The sequence below is a fragment of the Macaca nemestrina genome, chromosome X, assembly GCF_043159975.1.
Source record: "Macaca nemestrina isolate mMacNem1 chromosome X, mMacNem.hap1, whole genome shotgun sequence".
Classification (NCBI taxonomy): domain Eukaryota; kingdom Metazoa; phylum Chordata; class Mammalia; order Primates; family Cercopithecidae; genus Macaca; species Macaca nemestrina.
In genome coordinates, this window is record NC_092145.1 from 23,312,582 (window position 1) to 23,333,828 (window position 21,247).

General features: G+C 35.9%; 1 protein-coding gene across 11 annotated transcripts in view; it reads left to right on the plus strand.

Moving 5' to 3' along the window:
• The window catches only part of LOC105481429 (muscleblind like splicing regulator 3), a 122,514-nt gene extending 101,524 nt beyond the window's left edge, over positions 1 to 20,990 (plus strand). For 9 of the 11 annotated variants that reach the window (XM_011741031.3, XM_011741045.2, XM_011741029.3 and 6 more), the window contains 7 exons: positions 550 to 741; positions 1,820 to 2,056; positions 6,036 to 6,186; positions 8,364 to 8,399; positions 10,787 to 10,881; positions 11,626 to 11,699; positions 13,379 to 20,990. In XM_011741031.3, coding sequence (XP_011739333.1) covers positions 550 to 741; positions 1,820 to 2,056; positions 6,036 to 6,186; positions 8,364 to 8,399; positions 10,787 to 10,881; positions 11,626 to 11,682 — 768 coding nt within the window. In that variant the 3' untranslated portion in view covers positions 11,683 to 11,699; positions 13,379 to 20,990. The remainder of the gene's footprint in view (positions 1 to 549; positions 742 to 1,819; positions 2,057 to 6,035; positions 6,187 to 8,363; positions 8,400 to 10,786; positions 10,882 to 11,625; positions 11,700 to 13,378) is intronic. The other 2 variants (XM_011741033.3, XM_011741032.3) reach the window with 2 other exon arrangements.
• Positions 20,991 to 21,247: the final 257 nt, after the last annotated feature.

Sequence of the window (21,247 nt, forward strand, 5' to 3'; positions counted from 1 at the left end):
ACTCCTTGCTGTGTTCCATAACTGTCAGCAGGCCAGAAAGACAGAAGCACAGTCAGTATTTGGTAGTACAGGTGGGGCCTGTGGTAGGACAGACAGCTTTACAGCCAAGCAGTATTGATGGGGAAGAGGAAGGAGGAAGGAAAGGGACTGAATGCAAAGGCCATGCCTGTGTAAGGAAACAAAGAAGATTGTCCATATGTGTATTGTCATTGGTGACATGGTTTTTAGGGAAAAAAGAAAGAGTTGGAGGAAACACATTTGGAACAGACTCTAGCAATGAGATTTAATTTGGCTAATTCGTGACTGTTAAAGTCATGTGGCTTATTTTATCAGCTTACCAATAAAGTTATTACTTAAAGAGATTTGTTGGTTTAAAAGCAACTCCTCTATGGGAATTAGTAAGAGGCTAAAAATAAATCAGAAGAAACAATGGTAAATTTTGATGTGGCGTAAGTAATTTTGATGTTTCTGAAAGAATGCCTCTTTGTGTAATGACAGGAAGAATCTGTTTACCTCTAACATCTTTTTTTTTCTCTTTTAAACATACAGGGTTCTTTTCCTATGACTCCATCACTTCCAGCTAATCCTCCCATGGCTTTCAATCCTTACATACCACATCCTGGGATGAGCCTCGTTCCTGCAGAACTTGTACCAAATACACCTGTTCTGATTCCTGGAAACCCACCTCTTGCAATGCCAGGAGCTGTTGGCCCAAAACTGATGCGTTCAGATAAACTGGAGGTATTTGTGAAGATATATATAAATACCTGTAGAATAGATATTAACCTTACACATAAAGCAGTATTCTCAGAGCCCAATGTGTTGTGTTTTAAATAAGAGAACCCAAATTTCTTAGCTTATAGGGTATAACCTCAGAAAAATGTTAAACTTTTTACTACTGCAATCATACCTTGTTATAAAGTGCATTGATTCAGCTGTATGGTGGGTCAAACAATATGTTAAGTGTACCCAGCCATAGACTGTGTGATGGCTCAGGAAGCCTTTGTGGGAATGTTCCTTTTACCTAGGCTCCAGCTTTCAGAAACAGATTATTGTATTTGTTAATGAGTCTCTACTTGCTAGAATAATCAAAGTGGGAAAAAAGTAGACAATATAACTCTCTATGATTGCAGAATGTAAAGCTATATGAATAAAGAAAGTAAATTAGTCTCATAGTGCCTCAACTTTTTTCTCCATTTTGAGAGTGATGTGCTAGGCAATAAATACCCCCGATGCCTAAGAAAAGAAAATCTGAAAGAAATTTCAGACAACTTTTTGATTTATTGAAGTCCTTCATTCTTCTCTTGTTATTCTTTGTACATTGAAATAGCTAGTCTTTTCCTTATCAAGTCAGCTCCATTTGCAGCCCCTTAAATGCCTAGTAATGTATTGTAATAGAATCTGATTGTACATATAACTCAGTTATGGTTCACAAGTTGACTTTGGAAAACCAGTGTGTTACGTTGTAATAAAGACTCATCTTGGACTTAAATAAACACTAATTATGCTTAGGGCTGTGTATTAATTGGAGAATTAAAACTGGTTTTCAGTAATATATTTTTTAAGCATTTTTATTTTAATGTAAGGACAACCTTCCTTTGTGGAGAATAGAATTTTTTTCTGGGAATAGAAATTCTGTCTGTTTATATGTCATAGTGAATATGGCTTTACATTATTCTTTATCTTTTTAGATTTGTTCATAAATAATATATTCAATGTATGTATAATTACTGTTACATTCACTAGCAAAATAAATAAAAGCCAGTCAGCTTCCAGTCATCAGTGTGATGCGTGTGTATGTGCATGTGTGTGTTCTAAGGTTTGCCGAGAATTTCAGCGTGGAAATTGTACCCGTGGGGAGAATGATTGCCGCTATGCTCACCCTACTGATGCTTCCATGATTGAAGCGAGTGATAATACTGTGACAATCTGCATGGATTACATCAAAGGTCGATGCTCGCGGGAGAAATGCAAGTACTTTCATCCTCCTGCACACTTGCAAGCCAAACTCAAGGCAGCTCATCATCAGATGAACCATTCAGCTGCCTCTGCCATGGTAAGAAAAGGCCTGTACTTCTGGCCTGTTTCAGAGTAAATGCTTTGTATATTCCTCAATTTGTCTAATATCCTGTAACCATAATCATGGATAGTCATGAGTAGACCTTAATATGAACAGTCAAGGTTATAAGCTGGAAAAGAAAGAACCTATTTATTCTACTTTATTTACTAAGATTTTCTAAAGATAATTATTTAAAAGCCTTACTAATGCTTTTAACCTACTGTGCTCTTTCTCCGATTTTCAGAGTAAGGGTAAAGTATATAATTTAAACAGTAAGTTATTTTTTAGTGCTTTTATAGTTTCACTACCCTCAATATCCTAGCGAGGCAGAAAGTTGCCTCTGCTCTGTGAGCCACTTTCATGGGCACTTTGCTATTAACATCCTTAATGCCTTTCAAAAACAGAGCACTTAAAAGATAGGATATTAAGTGGGCTGTAATTTCCTAAAGGTTAAGGCCACTTTTCCTCTCTAGAGGCATAGTATCAAGGACAGCAGCCTGCTTAGTCTGGGGGAGAATTTCTACATGGTTGGGAGCAGAGGCCTGACTTTGGTATTTTGTTGTTGTTGTTGTTTGGTGGGGGGGCGGTTGTGTGTTTTTTGTTGTTGTTTGTTTTGAGACAGAGTCTCACTCTGTTGCCCAGGCTAGAATGCAGTGGCATGATCTCGGCTCACTGTAACCTCCACCTCCCAGGTTCAAGCAATTCTCTAGCCTTAGCCTCCTGAGTAGCTGGGACTAGAGGCGTGCACTACTTCTGGCTAATTTTTGTATTTTTTATAGAGACCAGGTTTCATCATGTTGGCCAGGCTGGTCTTGAACTCCTGATCTCAGGTGATCCTCCTGCCTCAGCCTCCCAAAGTGCTGGGATTATAGGCATGAGCCACCATGCACAGCCCAGAGGCCTGACTTTTAAGTTGCTGTAGAAAGCCAGTTTGGGGGAATAGTAAGTGCTGCTTAGTAACACTGAAAGGTAGGAAGTAAGAAAAATATTTGTGTAACACTGTAGTGCGATCAGTGAGAACCAGGAATTCTTATGACTTAAGTTTGCCACAGCTGTCCATTGTTTTGATGTGCTGCTTGCTATGTCTTTCTTTTTCTACCTGGACCTTTCCTTGTATAATAAGGCATAATAGCTCCAATAAAGGACAAAACCCGCAGGAAACCTCATGTTCCCTGGGTGTGGAAAAAGCACTGACGTGACCCTGAAGCCCAGGAGATGCACTGTAGCTAAATCTCCTCACAAACATTCATAGTTTGGACTCCCATGACACAGACTTTGCCTATTCACAACACAGAGACACTTATTTTCAAACATCCCTATTAAGAAGGTTTTCTTCATACTGGGTTGAAATTTATCTTGCTGCAACTGGAACTTCACGAAAGAAGTCAGTCCCTATTCCAAGTGAGAAGGACTCTGATGTCTCCTCTCTAAGCTAAATACTGCAGATTTCTCCCACTTTTCCTAGTAGTTTGTGGTTTCAAGGACACAGTACCATTTTCAGACTGGCTCCACTTTTTTTCAGAGCTGAACTCATTGCATCCTGAAAGATCTGAGCACTAAAGAAGAAAAAACTTACTTTCTCCCTTGATCTGAACAACATAATCTGTTAATTAATGTTAAAAAAGACTTTACCAAATTCTTTTTGTCTTAAATGCTTTTGAATGGGAGAATTATAAGCTATGAAAATAACTTCATATGCATCTGTCCATTTCTGATTATTTGAGTGTGTTTGATAGAATGCATAGGTTATAAGTCAGCCTCAAATTTCCATTTAGAGAGCTAAATATTATATCGTAGGCCTTCAATTGTTACTTATGAATATCAGTATAAAATTCCCTTTTAAGTAACTGATCACAGCAGGGTCTTAGCAGTGAGATCAAGTTGGCCCATAGGAATTTGATAGAGGTAAGATTAAATAAAGAAGGGCTTCATGAAGAAATTCAAGCATTTTATATTTTTAAGGATTCATAGTGGACATGCTTTGTAAAAGAGACATTTTTACCTTGTTCATGTATATAGCTCGGGTTAAGTTCACAGAAAGCAGCTTGTAATAAAAAAAAAAAAAAGACATAAAGGGTTGATACTTCGTTCATCCACAGTCTCACACTTCTTCAGTAGGTTTATGAATTTAGTAGTACAATCACCACCCAATTGGAACTGGGCACTGACCCATCAGGATAAACCCCAGCCATAAACAAGCAGTACTACTTTACCAGCGTCTGCCTATTGAATGTTCATCTAGGTTTCACCCCAATTTATAGTTTACTAGGGAACATAACTGTGGTTCTGATGATCATACCATGCTGCCAGCTTTCAAGAGAAAGGGACACCCCCCATTTATACCAAAGGGAAATCTTTTTAACAACCAGATAAGTAAGTCTTCTGTCTTAGTTAAAATGTTCAGCAAAACCATTTTCTCCCAATGGTGATAAAAGGCATTCGAAATGATAGATTTTGTTTTATGGTTTATGATTTTAGTCCTGACCTTTGCCATCTGGTCTGCTGGGATAAATTTGGAAATTTTGTATCTCTAAAGCTACTCAGTTTATTTTATCTCACTCTTCTAGCATGCTTTTCTTTATTTAGGTGAAATGAAAAGCAGCTCTGTCACAATGTGTGTACTGACAGCAGAGTTCCCAAAAGAAAATAGAGATACCTTGAGACCTTTGTTATCCACAGGAACGAGGTCATGGCATTACCCTTTTGGACACATGGTAGGATAGTTACTCAACACAAGCATTCCTGTTTCCTTAAGAATTTGGAGGATACCTAATTGTTGTTGCTGGGACATGTTTTTTAAGTAACGTGCAATTTGCTGAGAAAAAAATATGTAAAGTAGTGTTAAACTTCTCCAAAGAATCTGATCCAGGGGCAAGTTTGACTGAGTATTGTAAGCACAGTGGGATTTTGAAAGAACTGTAGACATGAAAGGATGGTTTAAAAATGCTAATAGGTTTTAGAATTAAACCTTACAAGAACTTAACAAAGCAAATGGTACATACCGAAATGCACAGCAAGCCTCTATAAATAAGAACTGCATATATTTTGCTAGCTATCTACATAGTACCTGGGTGAGGTAGGTGGTGGGGAAGGAAATATTCATTTGCTTTTTCCTTACCTGTTAGTTAGGAAATAGATAGTTATTGGATTTGAACCTGAAGTCTTTGTATAAATTGGATTTTATTTTATGGGGTGACAGTGTCAGACTCTGATCTACCAACATCTGCTTTATCACCTATATGCCATTTATGTCCTAGATCTGTATCGGAGTTTTAACAGGCAGGAATCTCTTTCCTGCTATCTGTTGCTTCCGCTAATCTCATTTTTATAGATTCACAGATGAGTATCCCTGAGATATTAATTATAAATGATCGTTTACTGTAGTAGCTTTCTGTCACATCCTGCCCAAATGAGGTCTAAATTAGTGAAGTTGAAAACCTTATTTTTTTTTTTTTTTTGCGTTTTTTTCTGTTTTGGACTACTGCTCATGTAGTGGACTACCTTTTTTCTTTTTCTTGAGACAGGCTCTTGCTCTGTCACTCAAGCTGGAGTGCAGTGGTGTGGTCTCAGCTACTGCAGTCTTGACCTCCTGGCCTCAAGCAATCCTCCCACCTCAGCCTCCCAAGTAGCTGGGACCACAGGCATGCACCACTATGCCTGGCTAATTTTTCTATTTTTTTAGAGATGGGGTTTTGCTATATTGCCCAGGCTGGTCTCAAACTCCTAAGCTCAAACAATCTGCTGGTCTCAGCCTCCCAAAGTGCTGGGATTACAGGCATGAGCCACTGCACACAGCCGTGAACCCCCTTATCTCTGCAGTTGGTTACCTTGCTGTGGGGCCACTGCTTATCCAGTGTCTTGCCCAATGGATACCCTTACAGAGGATTCCCAGGAAATACCTTATATAACTGGTGCTTGCTTGGTTTGAGTACATTGGTTACTTTCTCTAGTACTAGTACCATCTCTCCCCCGACAGGCCCTGCAGCCTGGTACACTGCAACTGATACCAAAGAGATCAGCACTGGAAAAGCCCAATGGTGCCACCCCGGTCTTTAATCCCACTGTTTTCCACTGTCAACAGGCTCTGACTAACCTGCAGCTCCCACAGCCGGCATTTATCCCTGCAGGTGAGAACACAGCTCTGGGCACTGCAGCGAGTTTGGTGATGTTGTGAATGTATACAATGCAAAGCAGCTTTCAAAGAGCTTTTATAGGAGGACATGTATTTTGATTAAAAATAAAACAAGGAAGTTATGCTTATCTGCTAGTATCTAGAACTACTTGTTTTTCTATAAGTCATGAAAATTCATGGTTTGAAATCAAACTAGGAAAAGGTATCAACATTTTTCTTTTTAGCATTTATTGGTTTTTGCTTATGATTAATTCACTTGGTTCAGTCTCAAACTAATTCCTTGACTCTCAGGTATCACTGTCACAGACAATAGAGTGTTGTCGGGGGAAAAAAAAAAAAAGGAAAAAACTCCCAGCTTTGATATTATGGAAATGCGTTGTCAATATATCTTTGATATGCCAAAGGTAGTTAAAATAAAACTACCCTTAAATGTATAATATAGTATAATATAGATTAAACAGATAGTTTTAGCCTGTAACTCTTGAATCAGTTAATATAAAATACATAGCAGTTTATCTTTTCTGACATTTTGCAGCGTATTTTGTTATCTCCTACATTCAGCTATATTTAATAGCCTGTTTTACACCAAGTTGAATAGAAAATGTTAAGCCAAAAATTTGTTCAATTAAAACCCCGTCTCTACTAAAAATACAGAAAATTAGCCGGGCGCGGTTGTGGGCGCCTGTAGTCCCAGCTACTCGGGAGGCTGAGGCAGGAGAATGGCGTGAACCCGAGAGGCGGAGCTTGCAGTGAGCCGAGATCGCGCCACTGCACTCCAGCCTGGGCGACAGAGCGAGACTCCGTCTCAAAAAAAAAAAAAAAAAAAAATATCATATACTGGGGGGGAAAATAATTTTCTTCCAGTGGTTTAGTAGTTTAAGAATGAGCATATAGTTTCTTAAGAATAAATTGAAAATTCTAACCATTGAGAGTACAGCATTTTTTTTCTTTTTTCTTTTTTTTTTTTTTTTTTGACAGAATGCTAAATGCCCAAGATTGGAAACTATTTTTAAATGAAAATAACATATGTTTAAAAAAAAATTTAGAAATCCTTGTTAATACCCAGACTTGAGAAAACTTATTGGTTAATTAGTAAATTAATCAGTTAATTAATTTTGAAAGGTACCGTAAAACACCAGTCTTTAATTACTAACCACAGTAGTCCTTCATGCCATCATTTAAATTATACAATTTGTATACATTTATATGATATTTTCTGAGAGGAAATATGGAATTCTTCAGCACTTTCTTACATCCCTTATGATAAGTAACCACTGATATCTAATAATTTAGATATTTTTCTCCCAACCTAAGAAGAAAACACATAATGTCTACAGAGTAAAAGAGAAAACCAGTATGAGTTGACATGACTTTATTCCTGGCATTTTTTTTCTTCAAAAATTGTGGTAATTTACCTACACATTAGATCACTCTACCTTGGCTACTTCCAATTTATATTATAGCTATGGAATGAATTCAGTAGCCCTGGAAGTCTAGTCAAGGTGGTTGAATATAATAAAATTTATGCTGTTCATCTTAGGTTTTCTTAATACTACAGTTACTTTGTTTCCAAGTTTAAATTTTTTGCAAGATTTGGCCAACATGAAATCTAGTTTCATAAGCAAAAATTTCAGAAAAATTCCTTTCCCCTTGATTAGTAGCAACATAAAAGCCTGTCCAGCTAAGAGGTTTCTCTTAATGGAACCTGTTTGCCATATATTCATAGTTGAGTCCTATTGACTATGAGACAGTGGAGGAGACAGTGTTAACAGATTAATACTCTAAATAGAAATACAGACACCAGATACAAGATTCTGGAGCATATTTAGAAAATGATATGTGTAATAAATTAAAATTCTCCTTCTTATTATAAAAATTATTTAGGATGTATTTGTCCACAATAAATATGTAATTTAAGTGAGTTAATTCTTTTAAAGAAAAATTATAGCTCATTTTGTACCTAAGAATCCAAGAATTATTTTGATTACCTGGGTTTGTGACCTTAAAGCTAATCTGTAATTGTAAACATGAGAGATTGTTGGACTTGCATGTGCTGAGTAATTGATATTGCAAAGAAATAATCTTTCTGTTAAAATGTATTTCTATCAGTAAATCCTTAATAATCAAATATCTCTTTTCTTTACTTTCCACGCTTTTCTGCATGGTGTACAGGGCCAATACTGTGCATGGCACCCGCTTCAAATATTGGTAGGTTTTCTACAAAAATTATCAACATTTTCTAATCTGAAAAAATGTGTTTTTCTGTTGTGACTATGAAAGATGAATGACTGAAAGATGTGGCTGGAAATTTTCTGAGTGTGTTAAGGTTTAACATGGTGCTTTCTGTTTTATGTCTTTGTAGCATCAAAATAGTCCTACTTTCTCAAGTCCTAGTTGGTTGCCACTGTGGCCAAATGCTGGCCCTGTCATTTCTCTATTTCTGCCCTAATAATAGCAACTGAAATATTTAAAAAGTTTCTTTTTCAATATTTGAAACTAGCCAGACTGGGCAGTTTTGTTCCTTGTTTAACATGTATTATTTAAAAATTGTAAAATACTTAAAATGTATAACTTGTAAAGTACAATGAAACAATTCCTCCCTGAAAAAGTTATCTATACAACTTAAAGCATTCAATGTTCCCATGTTGCCAGAGGATGAGTTCAGCAAAGCCAGAGGATTCTGCAGTGTTGTGTAATAAATCCTATAGTGCTCTAGCCTGAGGCACCATTGGCATAGAAGCTAGGCACAACGGAATCATTTCAAAATGACTCTTTGGGTGTTATGTGATTTTTAACAAGCAGTTGCACACAGATCCTTTCGTTAGCCACTAACACAATATGATAGCCATCTCTAAACCATTTTATACAGCCCTAATACTGAAGATCATGAGGAAGGAGTGGGGAGTTCACAGCTCCTACAGTCCTCATGGGCACAAGGAACAGACCAGGAGAAAATAGCTCTGTTCTATGCAAGGAGAAATGATCCCACCCCGTCCCACTCTGCCATCTCACATCAATCCAGGCCATCCCATCCCTTTTGAGAGTTCGCAACAAATTGACCTTTGTCACCTTGGTGGACCAGAGTAGATGCAGAGCCCCAAAAGCACTACTAACAGGCTTCTTGAGAATAAAGTTCAAAATGACAACCGCATAGTATCAGCGCTCACTAACATAGCGAGATCTGAACCCTGGCAATGGAGGTGAGGATCCTGTCAGGGAGGGTTTGACTGTCTTCTGTAGGAATTAATAAACATTTCCATTAATACCAACAGGAGCACAATATGTATACATTGAAATCATAATGTGTACAATCAGAACAGACTTCTGCAAGTTTGAGAAATGTGTCTTTGCCTTCATATTTTGTGACAATTTTCTTGAAGATGCTCTCTTGTCCTTTCACCTTCAGAGCTTTGCTTAGGAATGCAAACTGCATTCTTTAGTGGGTCTGCTTCCTGTAAATTGCTGCACTCCCAAATGGAAAACAAGAGTGTTTTTAGAATTGGCATGTAAGACAACAGGGATGACTCTGGGTAATGGGTAACTAGAGATAAGTGGAATGGATAACTATGGAGTTTTTGTTAATCACCATTTGGGGTACATTTTCGGTTTCTATGGTATTGCACATGTTAAGTTTTCCCTGGCCATTCATTTTCTCTGTAGACTTTCAGAAAATCTGAATTCAATCGATGTAGACATGATAAATTATTACATATGTGTGCTTGCCATTCACACATTGCCATTCACACATTAATTCCCTGGTTTGGTTTCTGAAATGAGCTAGACATCAGAAAGCACCCAAAACACTTTCTAAAAGAGAGAGGAACTAGAAAAGGCAAAGATAAAACGTCCTGCAAGAGATTTCACAGCTGCTAACCATTGTAGCTATAATAGTTGCTATGAAGACAAGATTTACTATGAAGTACTCCATGTATTTATTTGATAAATGGCCAAAGTTTCCCAGGAGTTTGCCAGAGGTGTACTTAAAAACCTGCATGCATAGTTCACTATATTCTTCATATCTGCCCCCCTACCACACACCAACCAGTCTACCTACCATGTCTTTGCATGCAGATCGGGTAAGTATACATATAACTGTCCATTTGCACCTGCAGATCTAGTGACGGCATTCGTGTCCATAAGTCAGTGAACCTAAATTCCAATGTATGATTCCTTAATTCCATTTTGAATGCGCAATCCAGTTACTTGTCTGCTTAACTAGCTTCAGATAGATAGCTCTTGTAACATTGGATTTTTGTTTTCATATGCATTCATTATAGCCCCTTCTGAAAATTTAGCCTTTTGAGTAAACTGCAATGGGATTCTGCTCAAAACCTTACTAAATGTTGAGAATGGTTCCATTTTCCATATTGGTAAATATAATTGGCTTTCCCCTTTTCTCTTTTTAATTTTCCCCCCTTCCATGCTGTGTTGCTTTGCATTGACTGTGATTGCATGAACACCCTGATGTATTCGTCATTATGATGTCACATGGCTTGCTGCTGTGATACCTACCACACCTCATTCCATCGTAAATGTCATGGTTGCATAAATCCTTTACCCTCCTGTGTGTTGCTTCTATGGTTTTCAACTGAAAGTGCCCATGATGCACGGTGCTACACCTACCACTGTGTCTGCAGCAACAACACCTGCCACCAGCGTTCCCTTCGCTGCACCAACTACAGGCAATCAGGTTTGGCCATTTATTTCAGCTGTTCAGATAGAGATAACTACAATGTTTTGGTAATGCACAGTGTATGCTTTTTGGATTGGTGAGATTCTTATGTGTTTGTAAGCCATTGTTACATTTAGAATTTTTATTTTTGTGTATATTCTAGAGTGCTATATGTGCTTTGCTATTCATCTCAAGATGAATCAGAGGAGTTTTGCTCATTTTTAATTGGTTACCAGATGTTGCTCTTGATATTCTATATTTAATTACTGGTAACACACCAATCCTCAAATGTATATACTTAATATTACTTAAATGCTTCCTCATTGGTCAAGAGAATTTATTTTACTGCCATTTTTTATTATTGTGTTTAAACTTTGGCTTAGTACAGTCATCGCCTTTACCTTCAGATCCACTGGAGAGAAAACAAAATATCACATTTCTTTCCAAGACATGGATATCTTTATCATTTCCCAGTGATTATATCAGAAGTTCCTTCTCATATGGACATTAGATGTGCTTGTCGTTTTGATTTTTATTTGCTTTAGGTATTTTTAGGCAGAGTTCACAAGGCAAATTATAAGTTTGGGGGGAGTCTTGAAATTATAAGGAGATGCATATGATAATTATTGTATAATATTAGGGCCATTTTGCTTTATTAAAGTGGGAATCATGCTTATAGATGAAAAGTTCCACATATATAACAACATAAACAGAATTCTCTCAAGAAACTATTTTAATCTAAAATCTTTTTTACTACTATAGATACCCCAATTATCAATAGATGAACTGAATAGCAGCATGTTTGTTTCACAGATGTAGAAGTTCCCAGTAGAACAGTAAGTTTCTTTAAGTATTAATATAAATAATATTTATAGGCTACATATTTTATTTACACAATTACACTTGCTAAAAGGCTTTGGTAAATATTTTCATTCATAGACATTGCTTGTGACGTAGAGCTTGATTTACACATTATAAATTTTCCAAATTGAAATGTGAGCGCAAATATGCAGTATCTTTTATATGGCAATGACAGCTGGTACTGTATTTTCTCAATGAGCTAACACATTCTTAAATGTAAAGGAATATATGATTTGTTAGACAGAGGCACAGATTACTTTTGAATTGTAATTCTTTAACCACTTTATAGCTTCATTATTTTTGGAAATCAAACAAGAATTTTTAGAATTTGACTGATATGATTATGTTAAACACAGTAAGCACTATGCCTCTCATGTGACATTGTATTGAATTTTGAGTGACATAATTTAGTAACCGAGTCATTATTTTCATTCCAATCATGTCTCTTTTTTAAAATTTTTGTTGTTGTGGGATTTTTCTTTTTCTCCTTCACCTTCAATCTCCTCTTTGCCTGGTGCCCATCATGGCACACACTTCATTTTAGCAGTCATTCACTTAAGAACATGTGACTTCTGAAGCCATTTAAGACTCCTAGGTATTTTAATTAATTCTAGGGACTAACTGAAATAGTGTACCAACTTTGAATTGCATACCTTCATCATCGAAAGTTTGAAGTTCTCACACCTGTCATGTGTCATTTGGTGGAAGGAGGCAGCAGTTCTGTACCCTAGTTAATTAGTCCCCCAGATCCCAGCTAGCCCTTCTTTCCTGCTGAGGACACATGGGCTTAGAACACTAAGTGTTCTGGACAGAGCAGATAGCCAACTGGACATTTAATAAATAGGTCCCCTGAATCATAAGGAAGGATTTTAAAAGGCACCTTTGAGCACATGGGATAACTGAAGGAGCTGTAAATTGTAATTGTATCCAGGGGTGTCATTTGGGATAGTGGCAACTTGGGAATAGCACTAAACATGATAATATAGGTTTTGCCAACACTTGCCCAACTTTCATGGGCTGCTTTACATCAAGGTAAACAAAAGTTGTCAAATTAACTTTCCAACAGAGCATGTTTGGGAAGAGTGATTCCTTCTTGCTTGATTTCGTTAGAAAATGTAGAGGTATTTGGCAGAACATAATCACTTCAATATGTAATAGGTGCTGAAAATTTCTCTAAAGTTCAAAAATGTAATTCTGTACAATACAATACCCAGATTTCACAGGTAGGCTATTACTGCATGGCTCTAAAACATTCAGAGAAAAAGTTGAAAGTGTATTTAATATTTGCATATTTCAAAATGTTCAGTATCAAACATGTTTTCTCAGTACATGCCAGTTGAAAGGTGGACACATGGGTGTACGCTCAACAAAAAGTATTGGCATTGAGTAGATAAATAATGCCTTAAACATTGGAGTGCATCTCTGTTAGGACAGTTCTCCACATTAGCACTCAAAGGGTATCATAGACTATCATAGATACATGGTTCTTTCATGATCATTCTCAAAAGCCCTATTTCAATATGAAATTCACATTGGGGATATTTTGGCACTGTTAACAGACAGAACTGGAACAAGACCCACCACATTCTCCTGACTCTTCGTTCAATAACCTTTCAATATTTCTCACTCTTTCTTTCTTTTTTTTCCATTTCAGCTGAAATTCTGAACAGCAGAGTTATGGAGTATCAGAATCTTTCCATGGAAACCTCCATATGGCCTTTCTATGTATTTTCTCGTATGTCTTATTCTACCAACACAACAATAAGCGTGTTGCAGTCAATGTATTAAGCAAAGCAAACCTGCCAGCCAGCAAATTCAGATAAAAAATAAAGCATTAAAAATCAATGGAGATGTTAAAACAACACGAATAGAAAACTAGTAACTACCATCCATCCTATTTGAATTATCAAGCAGAACATGACCATAAAATTTGGTAACTTGTTACATTACTCTTTGTGATTTTCTAATAACCATGCTAAGTGTATTTCCACAGTGAGCTGTTGGCTTACTATATACATTCTTGGTGGATAAATTGTTCATCTGTTTTTGAAGTGTTACCTTACTGTTTTGTTTACAAGATAGTCTATTGGTTTGATTCAGGATGTAACAAATATATTCAGTACCATTTCTTGTATTGTGTTGTGCTGTGTTAGGTTTTTACATACTGTAGTGTTTTGCCGTATATGTATGGTGTTTGATTTCAACTAAAGTGTTATTAGTGGGGAACAGAACTATATGTGCTTAAAACCATGACAGGTTCATGCAAATATGCTCTCTTTCTTTAGAATATTTCTGTAGGTTTCTTGGGACTGACATTCAAAACGCCTCATTTTTGAATGTGCACAAAACCTGTTCATTAACATGCATGTGTATAATTTGTACCTGCAGATCTGATGTTGCATAATACAATCAAATTGCTAGATTTTTTAAAGAGAGAAATAATTACCTGCACAAAGCAGAGAACTTCATAAAACATTAACCCCTATTTCACTCTTCTTAAATAGCTTGGAAAATAAGACTTTACCTTTAAATGAATTTCTCAGCATTTATAGTAAAAATTATGTAAAGTGCCCATTAGACTTTTTGTGTGTGTGGCTTGAGAATCCTATCTCCTAGGTTGAGTGTCTAAAACTCAGCCATTTTGTCATCTTCAGCTGAGAAACTGGTACTTGGGAGCTTAAAAATATGCTAATTACAAGTTATAAATCAAACAGAGAGATGGGGGCGTGGAGATAGTTCTTACATACTCGAGGAAAGTGTGTAAAACCATGGCAATGTCACCTTTTACACAATGCCATTTTCCAAATGCAAATGGCTCATGCTCTTTAGGCTACTCTTTGAATAACAAGTAAGAAGCAATCTAGCAAAAGTCAGTCAGGGTGAAAGAGAATTGGTTACAAATAACGACTTTCCTCCCCAAATGGACAGTCTTCTCTATTGATCACAGAGGGAGCCTGAGTACAGGCTTGGAGAAATGGCTAGGACAGGGAACAGGGAAGCACTTACAATTATTCCTTGATTTATTCAAAAGAACTGGGAAAGATGGTTGTAGTTGTCTTTAGCTTCGGTTCAACTGAATTTCGTTTTGTTAAACAGTTCAGTGAAGGAGAAAGCACCTGTGATATATGGCAAGTGTCCCCCTGCCCAAACTTTAACATCAGACCCTCTCACATCATAACCAAGCCTTTTTTTTTGCTTGTTTGGATTTGTTTGCCTTTATATATGTTTGAAAATGACAATAGAGAGGGTTTTAGCACCCTTTGAATGAGACAGAGTGGCTATACTCCACAGAGCTCAGCTGAATTCACATTACTAATACTTATGAAAGAATTTTACAACCAAATAATTCCTGTGGTGTGTGACATATCTCATCCACTCTACTCAGTTATTAATGTTATTATACAGTGGTGGAAACATGAGATTTTACATCAAGTAATAGATTTAATATTTTCTAGTAAATAGGTGTTCTTCCACCAGAAAGTATAAAACCATCATATATATACATATATATGTGTGTATATATATAATTGTTTTTCTCTTTCATGAATATGACAAAAAGCAAATCTGATTGAGGATAACTTAAGCTGGCTAGAAGTGTTCGAATCACAGAACAATGGAGTTAGCAAAATCCTTCTCATAGTTGATGGAACTGAATCCAGGGGCATATGACTTGCCCAAGGCTACCTTAGCCATTGTGGGAACTAGAAATATCTCCTGCTTCCCATTGTTCCTCCTTTTCACATTGTTTGTGCTTCAGAACATTTGATGCTCTCTCCCAAAGCAGACCCATTTGGCTCGGAATGCGAGAGAGCAAAATTAACTTTCTGGGAATTGATGCTCTGTTGATCTTAATTATCCATCCAAATCCTGATCAACAGTGCTTTCTAAACAGTCTTGCTTGTATTGAGCCATTGTCAGCTGTTGACAGTGTTGCGTGGAATTAGAGATCAAGAGTTGTCCCGACTTTTACCTATGGACTCTTTGAACCAGTTAATTTCTGTTTCTTAAATCTTAACATTGCTATAGAAGAAAGTAGTGTATGCCTTTTTGAAATTCCTTCTGTATGGAACTGAGTTTTGTATGATCTGTGCCAGTGCCTCTCCAGAAGGGCGGATCTGACTACATGAATCCAGAAGGGATGCACCTGAGCTAGTCTGGATATATTTCTTAAAGGAGACAAGAACTTTTTTGTGCAAAATGAACTTTTGTATAGTTTGACATCTGCATGCAGTGAACTATCTCACTTAACTTTTTCAACTTTGGGCAAAGACGTACATAAACCATGGATAATAGACCTAGAGTACAGCTGTTTTCATGTTGCGTTAAGCACTGGAAGACATTAACAATGACTTACTTTAAAGTAAAAGGTTCAGTGAGGAATATTTAGGGCCATTGTATTTTTGGTGCCACAATTTTCTACATCGTTGGCATTTTAAAAGTTGTTTTGTAAATGAATTTAAAGAAAGAAAGCCCAAAGCCCTAAAGTTTTGATCAAATTCAATAGAGTTTTGAGGAAAAAAATACAATTTTAAGATAGCACTCTTTGAACTAGATGTGCAATGACTTATTCAAATTATCTTTATTCAAGAAAAGAAAAGAAAGATAAGTCATTAGACTATAAATTTCCATTTAAAAAGACAAGTCACAAAACTAATCAGTGACTCTAAACAAAAATTTACTGGATGAATTGTATATATAAAATTCTAATCACTTATGATTCTTAGTTAACATTTTATAAGCTTTGTATTTTACAGGGGCCTCTATTTATCCAAATTTATTGTTTTTTTCCATTTTTCTCAGCCTTTTGCAAAACATATGCAAGAGTGCTGAAACTTGGATAAAACGGGTCATGTATACAGAGAAAATAATCTAAAAGTTATCTTTAAGAGGGATTTAGTAGCGTCAACTTTTTAAAAAAGTATTACGTGACCATAACAGACGTATATTTTAAAGAGGGATTAAGATTAAATTAAAGTAAATGGATTCATAAAATTGCTATTTAAATACAATATTTACTTTTTTAATTGGAGCATGATTCCACAACCAGCAGTGGCATTTCATTTCACTTATCTAGATCAGAGGCTTTAATTTGTAGTTAATCATGATGTGGAAAGTCATCTTCTCTCTACCCCATCAATTTTCTTCATCCATTTTTGAACATGCTGAAGCACTTTGATCTTGCCATAAGTGTTGTCCTATACCACTAGGCGGTGTTCACTAATGGGAGGGCCTCAGCTCACCTGCTCTCCAATTTGGGAAAAAGCAAGTACCTCCTCCCTACCATCAGCAGAAACCGAATGAAATTAATCTTTGCAACTTGAATCTGTTTTAAGTAGCATTACCAATAAGCATAGTGATGTCTGAATAAGGAATGACATTTACATTACATTTTCTTAAATAAGAGAGAACGTTAATGTGCTACTTGAAATGTTATTTGGTTCTTTGTCCCCCTCTTTGAAGAGTATAGATAAGGATGCTCTTAGGTAAAATGCAGCCACAAGTTTTCTGAGTTCCTTTAGTCTGTAGGGTAGGCTATGAGGTACAGAATGATTGGAAACTGAAATCCTCATTATTTTTCTCTCAAATACATTTCACACACATTGAAACAGAAATAGGCAAAATTTATGAGGGAAATCTGATTTCCCATTTCTGATGAATAGATATACTAAGATAGTAGCCTTGTTTAACCAGTGCCTGTAGAAGGCACTAGAATAAATAGCATGTCCAAGTGTATAACAACTTCTTCTGTAAATTTAGTTGCTAACCTAATCAAACTGTAAATATAACTCACTAATTGGTACCATATTTTCATTTTTCTTATTTTTCATCTTTAAGGCTTTATTTTATTGCTTTTCTGTAGCTCTAAGTAACTAATGAATTTAATTTTGAAGTAAAGTTAAAGAAAATTTAAGCTTTTACTGCATGGATTCTGCCCGCCTAGCTAGGTTCTAAACTGACACTGAAGTATGACAAGATACAGATTATAGTCCAAAACTATCCTTTACAGTTCACAATTTAAGAACAAATTTAACTTTATATACAAATAATAATTGTTATCTAATTATATTTAGTTGTTGCTTTGGCAACAAAATTACAACATGGCTACCTTTAGACATTTGTGTATGTGAACATTTTACTTGTAAACTATAGGTGATTTGTGACAGTATGAGCATGTAGAAAATACAGCTCAAAACTATGAAAACAGACATGGTTGAGTTATTTTTTAAACCCAAAGGCCCATATATAAAAGCTGAATTTGTGTCCTTGTGTGACTTTTTGTGAAAAAGTTTGTAACACATGGATTCGAGAATCAGGCTTTATAGTTTATAGAATTTGTTGTGTGGATAGGGTTATTCCACAGTATTTAGACTTAAAAACACAATCATTGCATTTTTAATACATTACCTAACTTTTTTATAACTTTATTCAAAATTACCCTATTCAAGTGGCATAGCTGTAGCTGCAAAAATTCTGTTTTCTGGAATTACATAAGCAAATATAGCTATATGAGGATTAAAGCATGACTAAAGCCTCTTTTGAAATTAATTCATATATTTAAAACTATACGTAAAGATACTGTGGAATGACTCCTTAACAGTGTTTAAGAAACATATGCTGCAGTTAATTGACTGTCTCAGTTAGGGTGCGGATGTGTGAGACACACCTTTTTTGCACTTAATGTACATAGTCCATGAAAGCAATCCTTGGAGCTTTTTTTAAATGTGAGAAGTCTGTGATAATAGTGGGAAAGTTAGTAAGAGAGAGTTATTTCTAAGGCTTTGAAAAGGACGGTGTTTTTGCTCTAAGACTTAACTAAAGCATAATGTTGCTTTGCTGTTATGGAGGCTTTCTAGTTTGCTACAGGTCACCAAAAGAGAAGGCTAGTAACAGGTAACAGGTCAGCCTCAGCTAACAGCATTGAACAAGAGTAGAATAATTTCATCTTTTAACAAGATCATTAGCAAAGATTGTTTGCTTTTTAAATTAATCCCCACTATAAACACACACACACACACACACACACACACCAGGCAGTTTCTAGAACAAGTTTTCCCTTTTCAGTGGTTGCAAGCAGTGAAATACCTCATATATTACACGATAGATATTACCTTTATGATAGAATCAGATTTCGTCTTTCACAGAAAGTAATCAGCTGATATATGTGTCAGTTAAAACGTTTATCAATTAATAGTTATTTAAGTGACAAATTGTTAATGTTGACCACTGTTCCTCCTTTAAGATCCAGTAACCAAAACCAAATCGGTAACCATTGAAAGATGATATTTAACAGTTAAGGATGGCCAGCGTAGGGCAGTTCATTCCCTTCAATAAAGGGAAAAAAAAAAATGCTGCTGGCACAACTTTATAACTGACTTTATTTACATTATACCTGTTCAGTGGAAGCTGTTTTCTGACCTACCTTTACCAGATTACAAAGTACTTAACTGTGCCACTTCAGCCTCCCACTGTTTTGTTTTAACTAAACAGAAGAGAACCAGCCAAAATCTTACATAACACAGGAGCTGGAAGAGAATGTTTCAATCTGACCATCTCTGCCAGTTTTAGCTCCCACACCACCTACAGATAGCCAGTTAACTTTCTTTTTGCCCCAGGCAATGAGGCCCTTGAAGAGGTCAAGGTTAGAAAGGTTAAGCATTTGATCACCACAGGTACTTTGAGTACCTAGAGAAGGAGCCCATCCTGGGGTTGGTGGAGTTGGTATTGCTACTCGTTTTGATAGTTGTCACTTACAGAGAAAGAAAAATAAGCCAAAGCCAGAAAGCAATCCAAGCCTTACAGTTGTCCAATACCTCAGGGCCAGTTGGCTAGAATTTTCTTTTCCCTCAGCCCATAATCACTCAGAGTTAGCCATACAACAAACAGCCTGACAATCTGACCAGCATTTCCATTGATATAAAATGTAAGCATTCCTTCATTCTGTAGTTAGGAATTCCAACTTCAGCCCTATCTTCAACATAATTTCCCAATTTAACCTATGTACTGATATGGACATTTCTTTGTGAATCTGCCAGATTCAAGAATGTATTTTTCTAAGGTCAATAGAGATATGACATTTTAAGTCAGGAAAAATCACCTGTAAATTAGTAGGAATAACCGTAGAAGCATCACAAAAGATACCCCATGTATAGATGGCATGGTGTGCATGCTGTCAGCCACAGGGTCATACTCTGGAGTTTCAACATAGAGGCTGTGTTTCAATAAGTAAGACAAATTAGGGAATTAAGTATAACAAATGGATGTAACTGAGGCCAAGAAAAAAAAAAGCCCTCTATTACTAACCTCAAGAAAGTATTTAGTTTGACTAATTTGTGCAGTTTCCAGCCCTTCTACTTGTTCTTGCCTATAAGAGAATCACTAATACTCAAAAGCTGGATTACCGAAGAGAAATTTTATCTTTAAATATAATCCATCCACAATTATGGTATATGTAAAAAAAAAAATGTATCACTATGAAATAAGTCGCAGCTCTTTGCAGTTATTGCAAAATCCTTGCTAGGCATCTACATCATATTAGTTTTTTAAAAAATACCTCTGTAACAAGACCTAAAAGTAACCCAACTATTAAGCAGTGCTTTTTTTTCACCGAAAACACACAACCTAAAGATTTATCTGTCATAAAACTGCATGGTTCCAGAGCTTTATTTCTGTGTAGAGTTGCTATTTGTTAGTGATGGAAACAAATTATCTTGTTGCTATGTCTTTTGTGTCTAGCAGTTGAGAGAATGATATGACCATCATATCACTGGATTATGGGAATGAATGCCCTTTTCAAAATAAGTTTCTTTTTATTATTGTTGCTGCTTTAACAGAAAATGAGCCATTTGTCCCCATGCTCCGAAATTATAAGCATTTAAATTAAAAAACTTTGAAGGATTTTCCTAAATATATTCTTTTTTAAAGGGCTAACTTTGTGCATTCATATAACAAGAATTTGGAATAATGTGAAAAATGGAGGCACATAATTTGGGTGGAAAATCGCAATTAAAAATACATATAAGAAAATTATTAGCCCTGTGTAACATATTTAAATAATGACCAGAATATTTCATGAGTACCAACTCTTCCCATAGTATTTTTACTCCAAAATGCAATAGCTCATTCCCTCAACTGCAGACACTTTGATTTTTTTTCAAGTTATAGTGCTGTAGTGCTTGTTTATGTTTAAAAGTGCACATTATGCAGCTCATTTTAGTATGCTACTTCCATGTTTATTTTTTGTTCTTTTAATAAAATGCGTAAACTTCTTGCTTATGTCTTTTTTTATGAATCCATATTCACACATTAGGAGTTCACTTGAAGGCTATTCATGTTCTAGTATATTAATGCTAATATTTAGTAATTCTAAAATGAAATTTAAATTTCTGACTTGGCTCAATGTTATATTTCATACATAAAGTAAATTTATTTCCAAATATACCATCAGTATTTTGAATTATGTAGATAATATATCCATTTTGTTAGGCCTATTACTCCTATAAGATTGAAGTTACTAACACAAGAA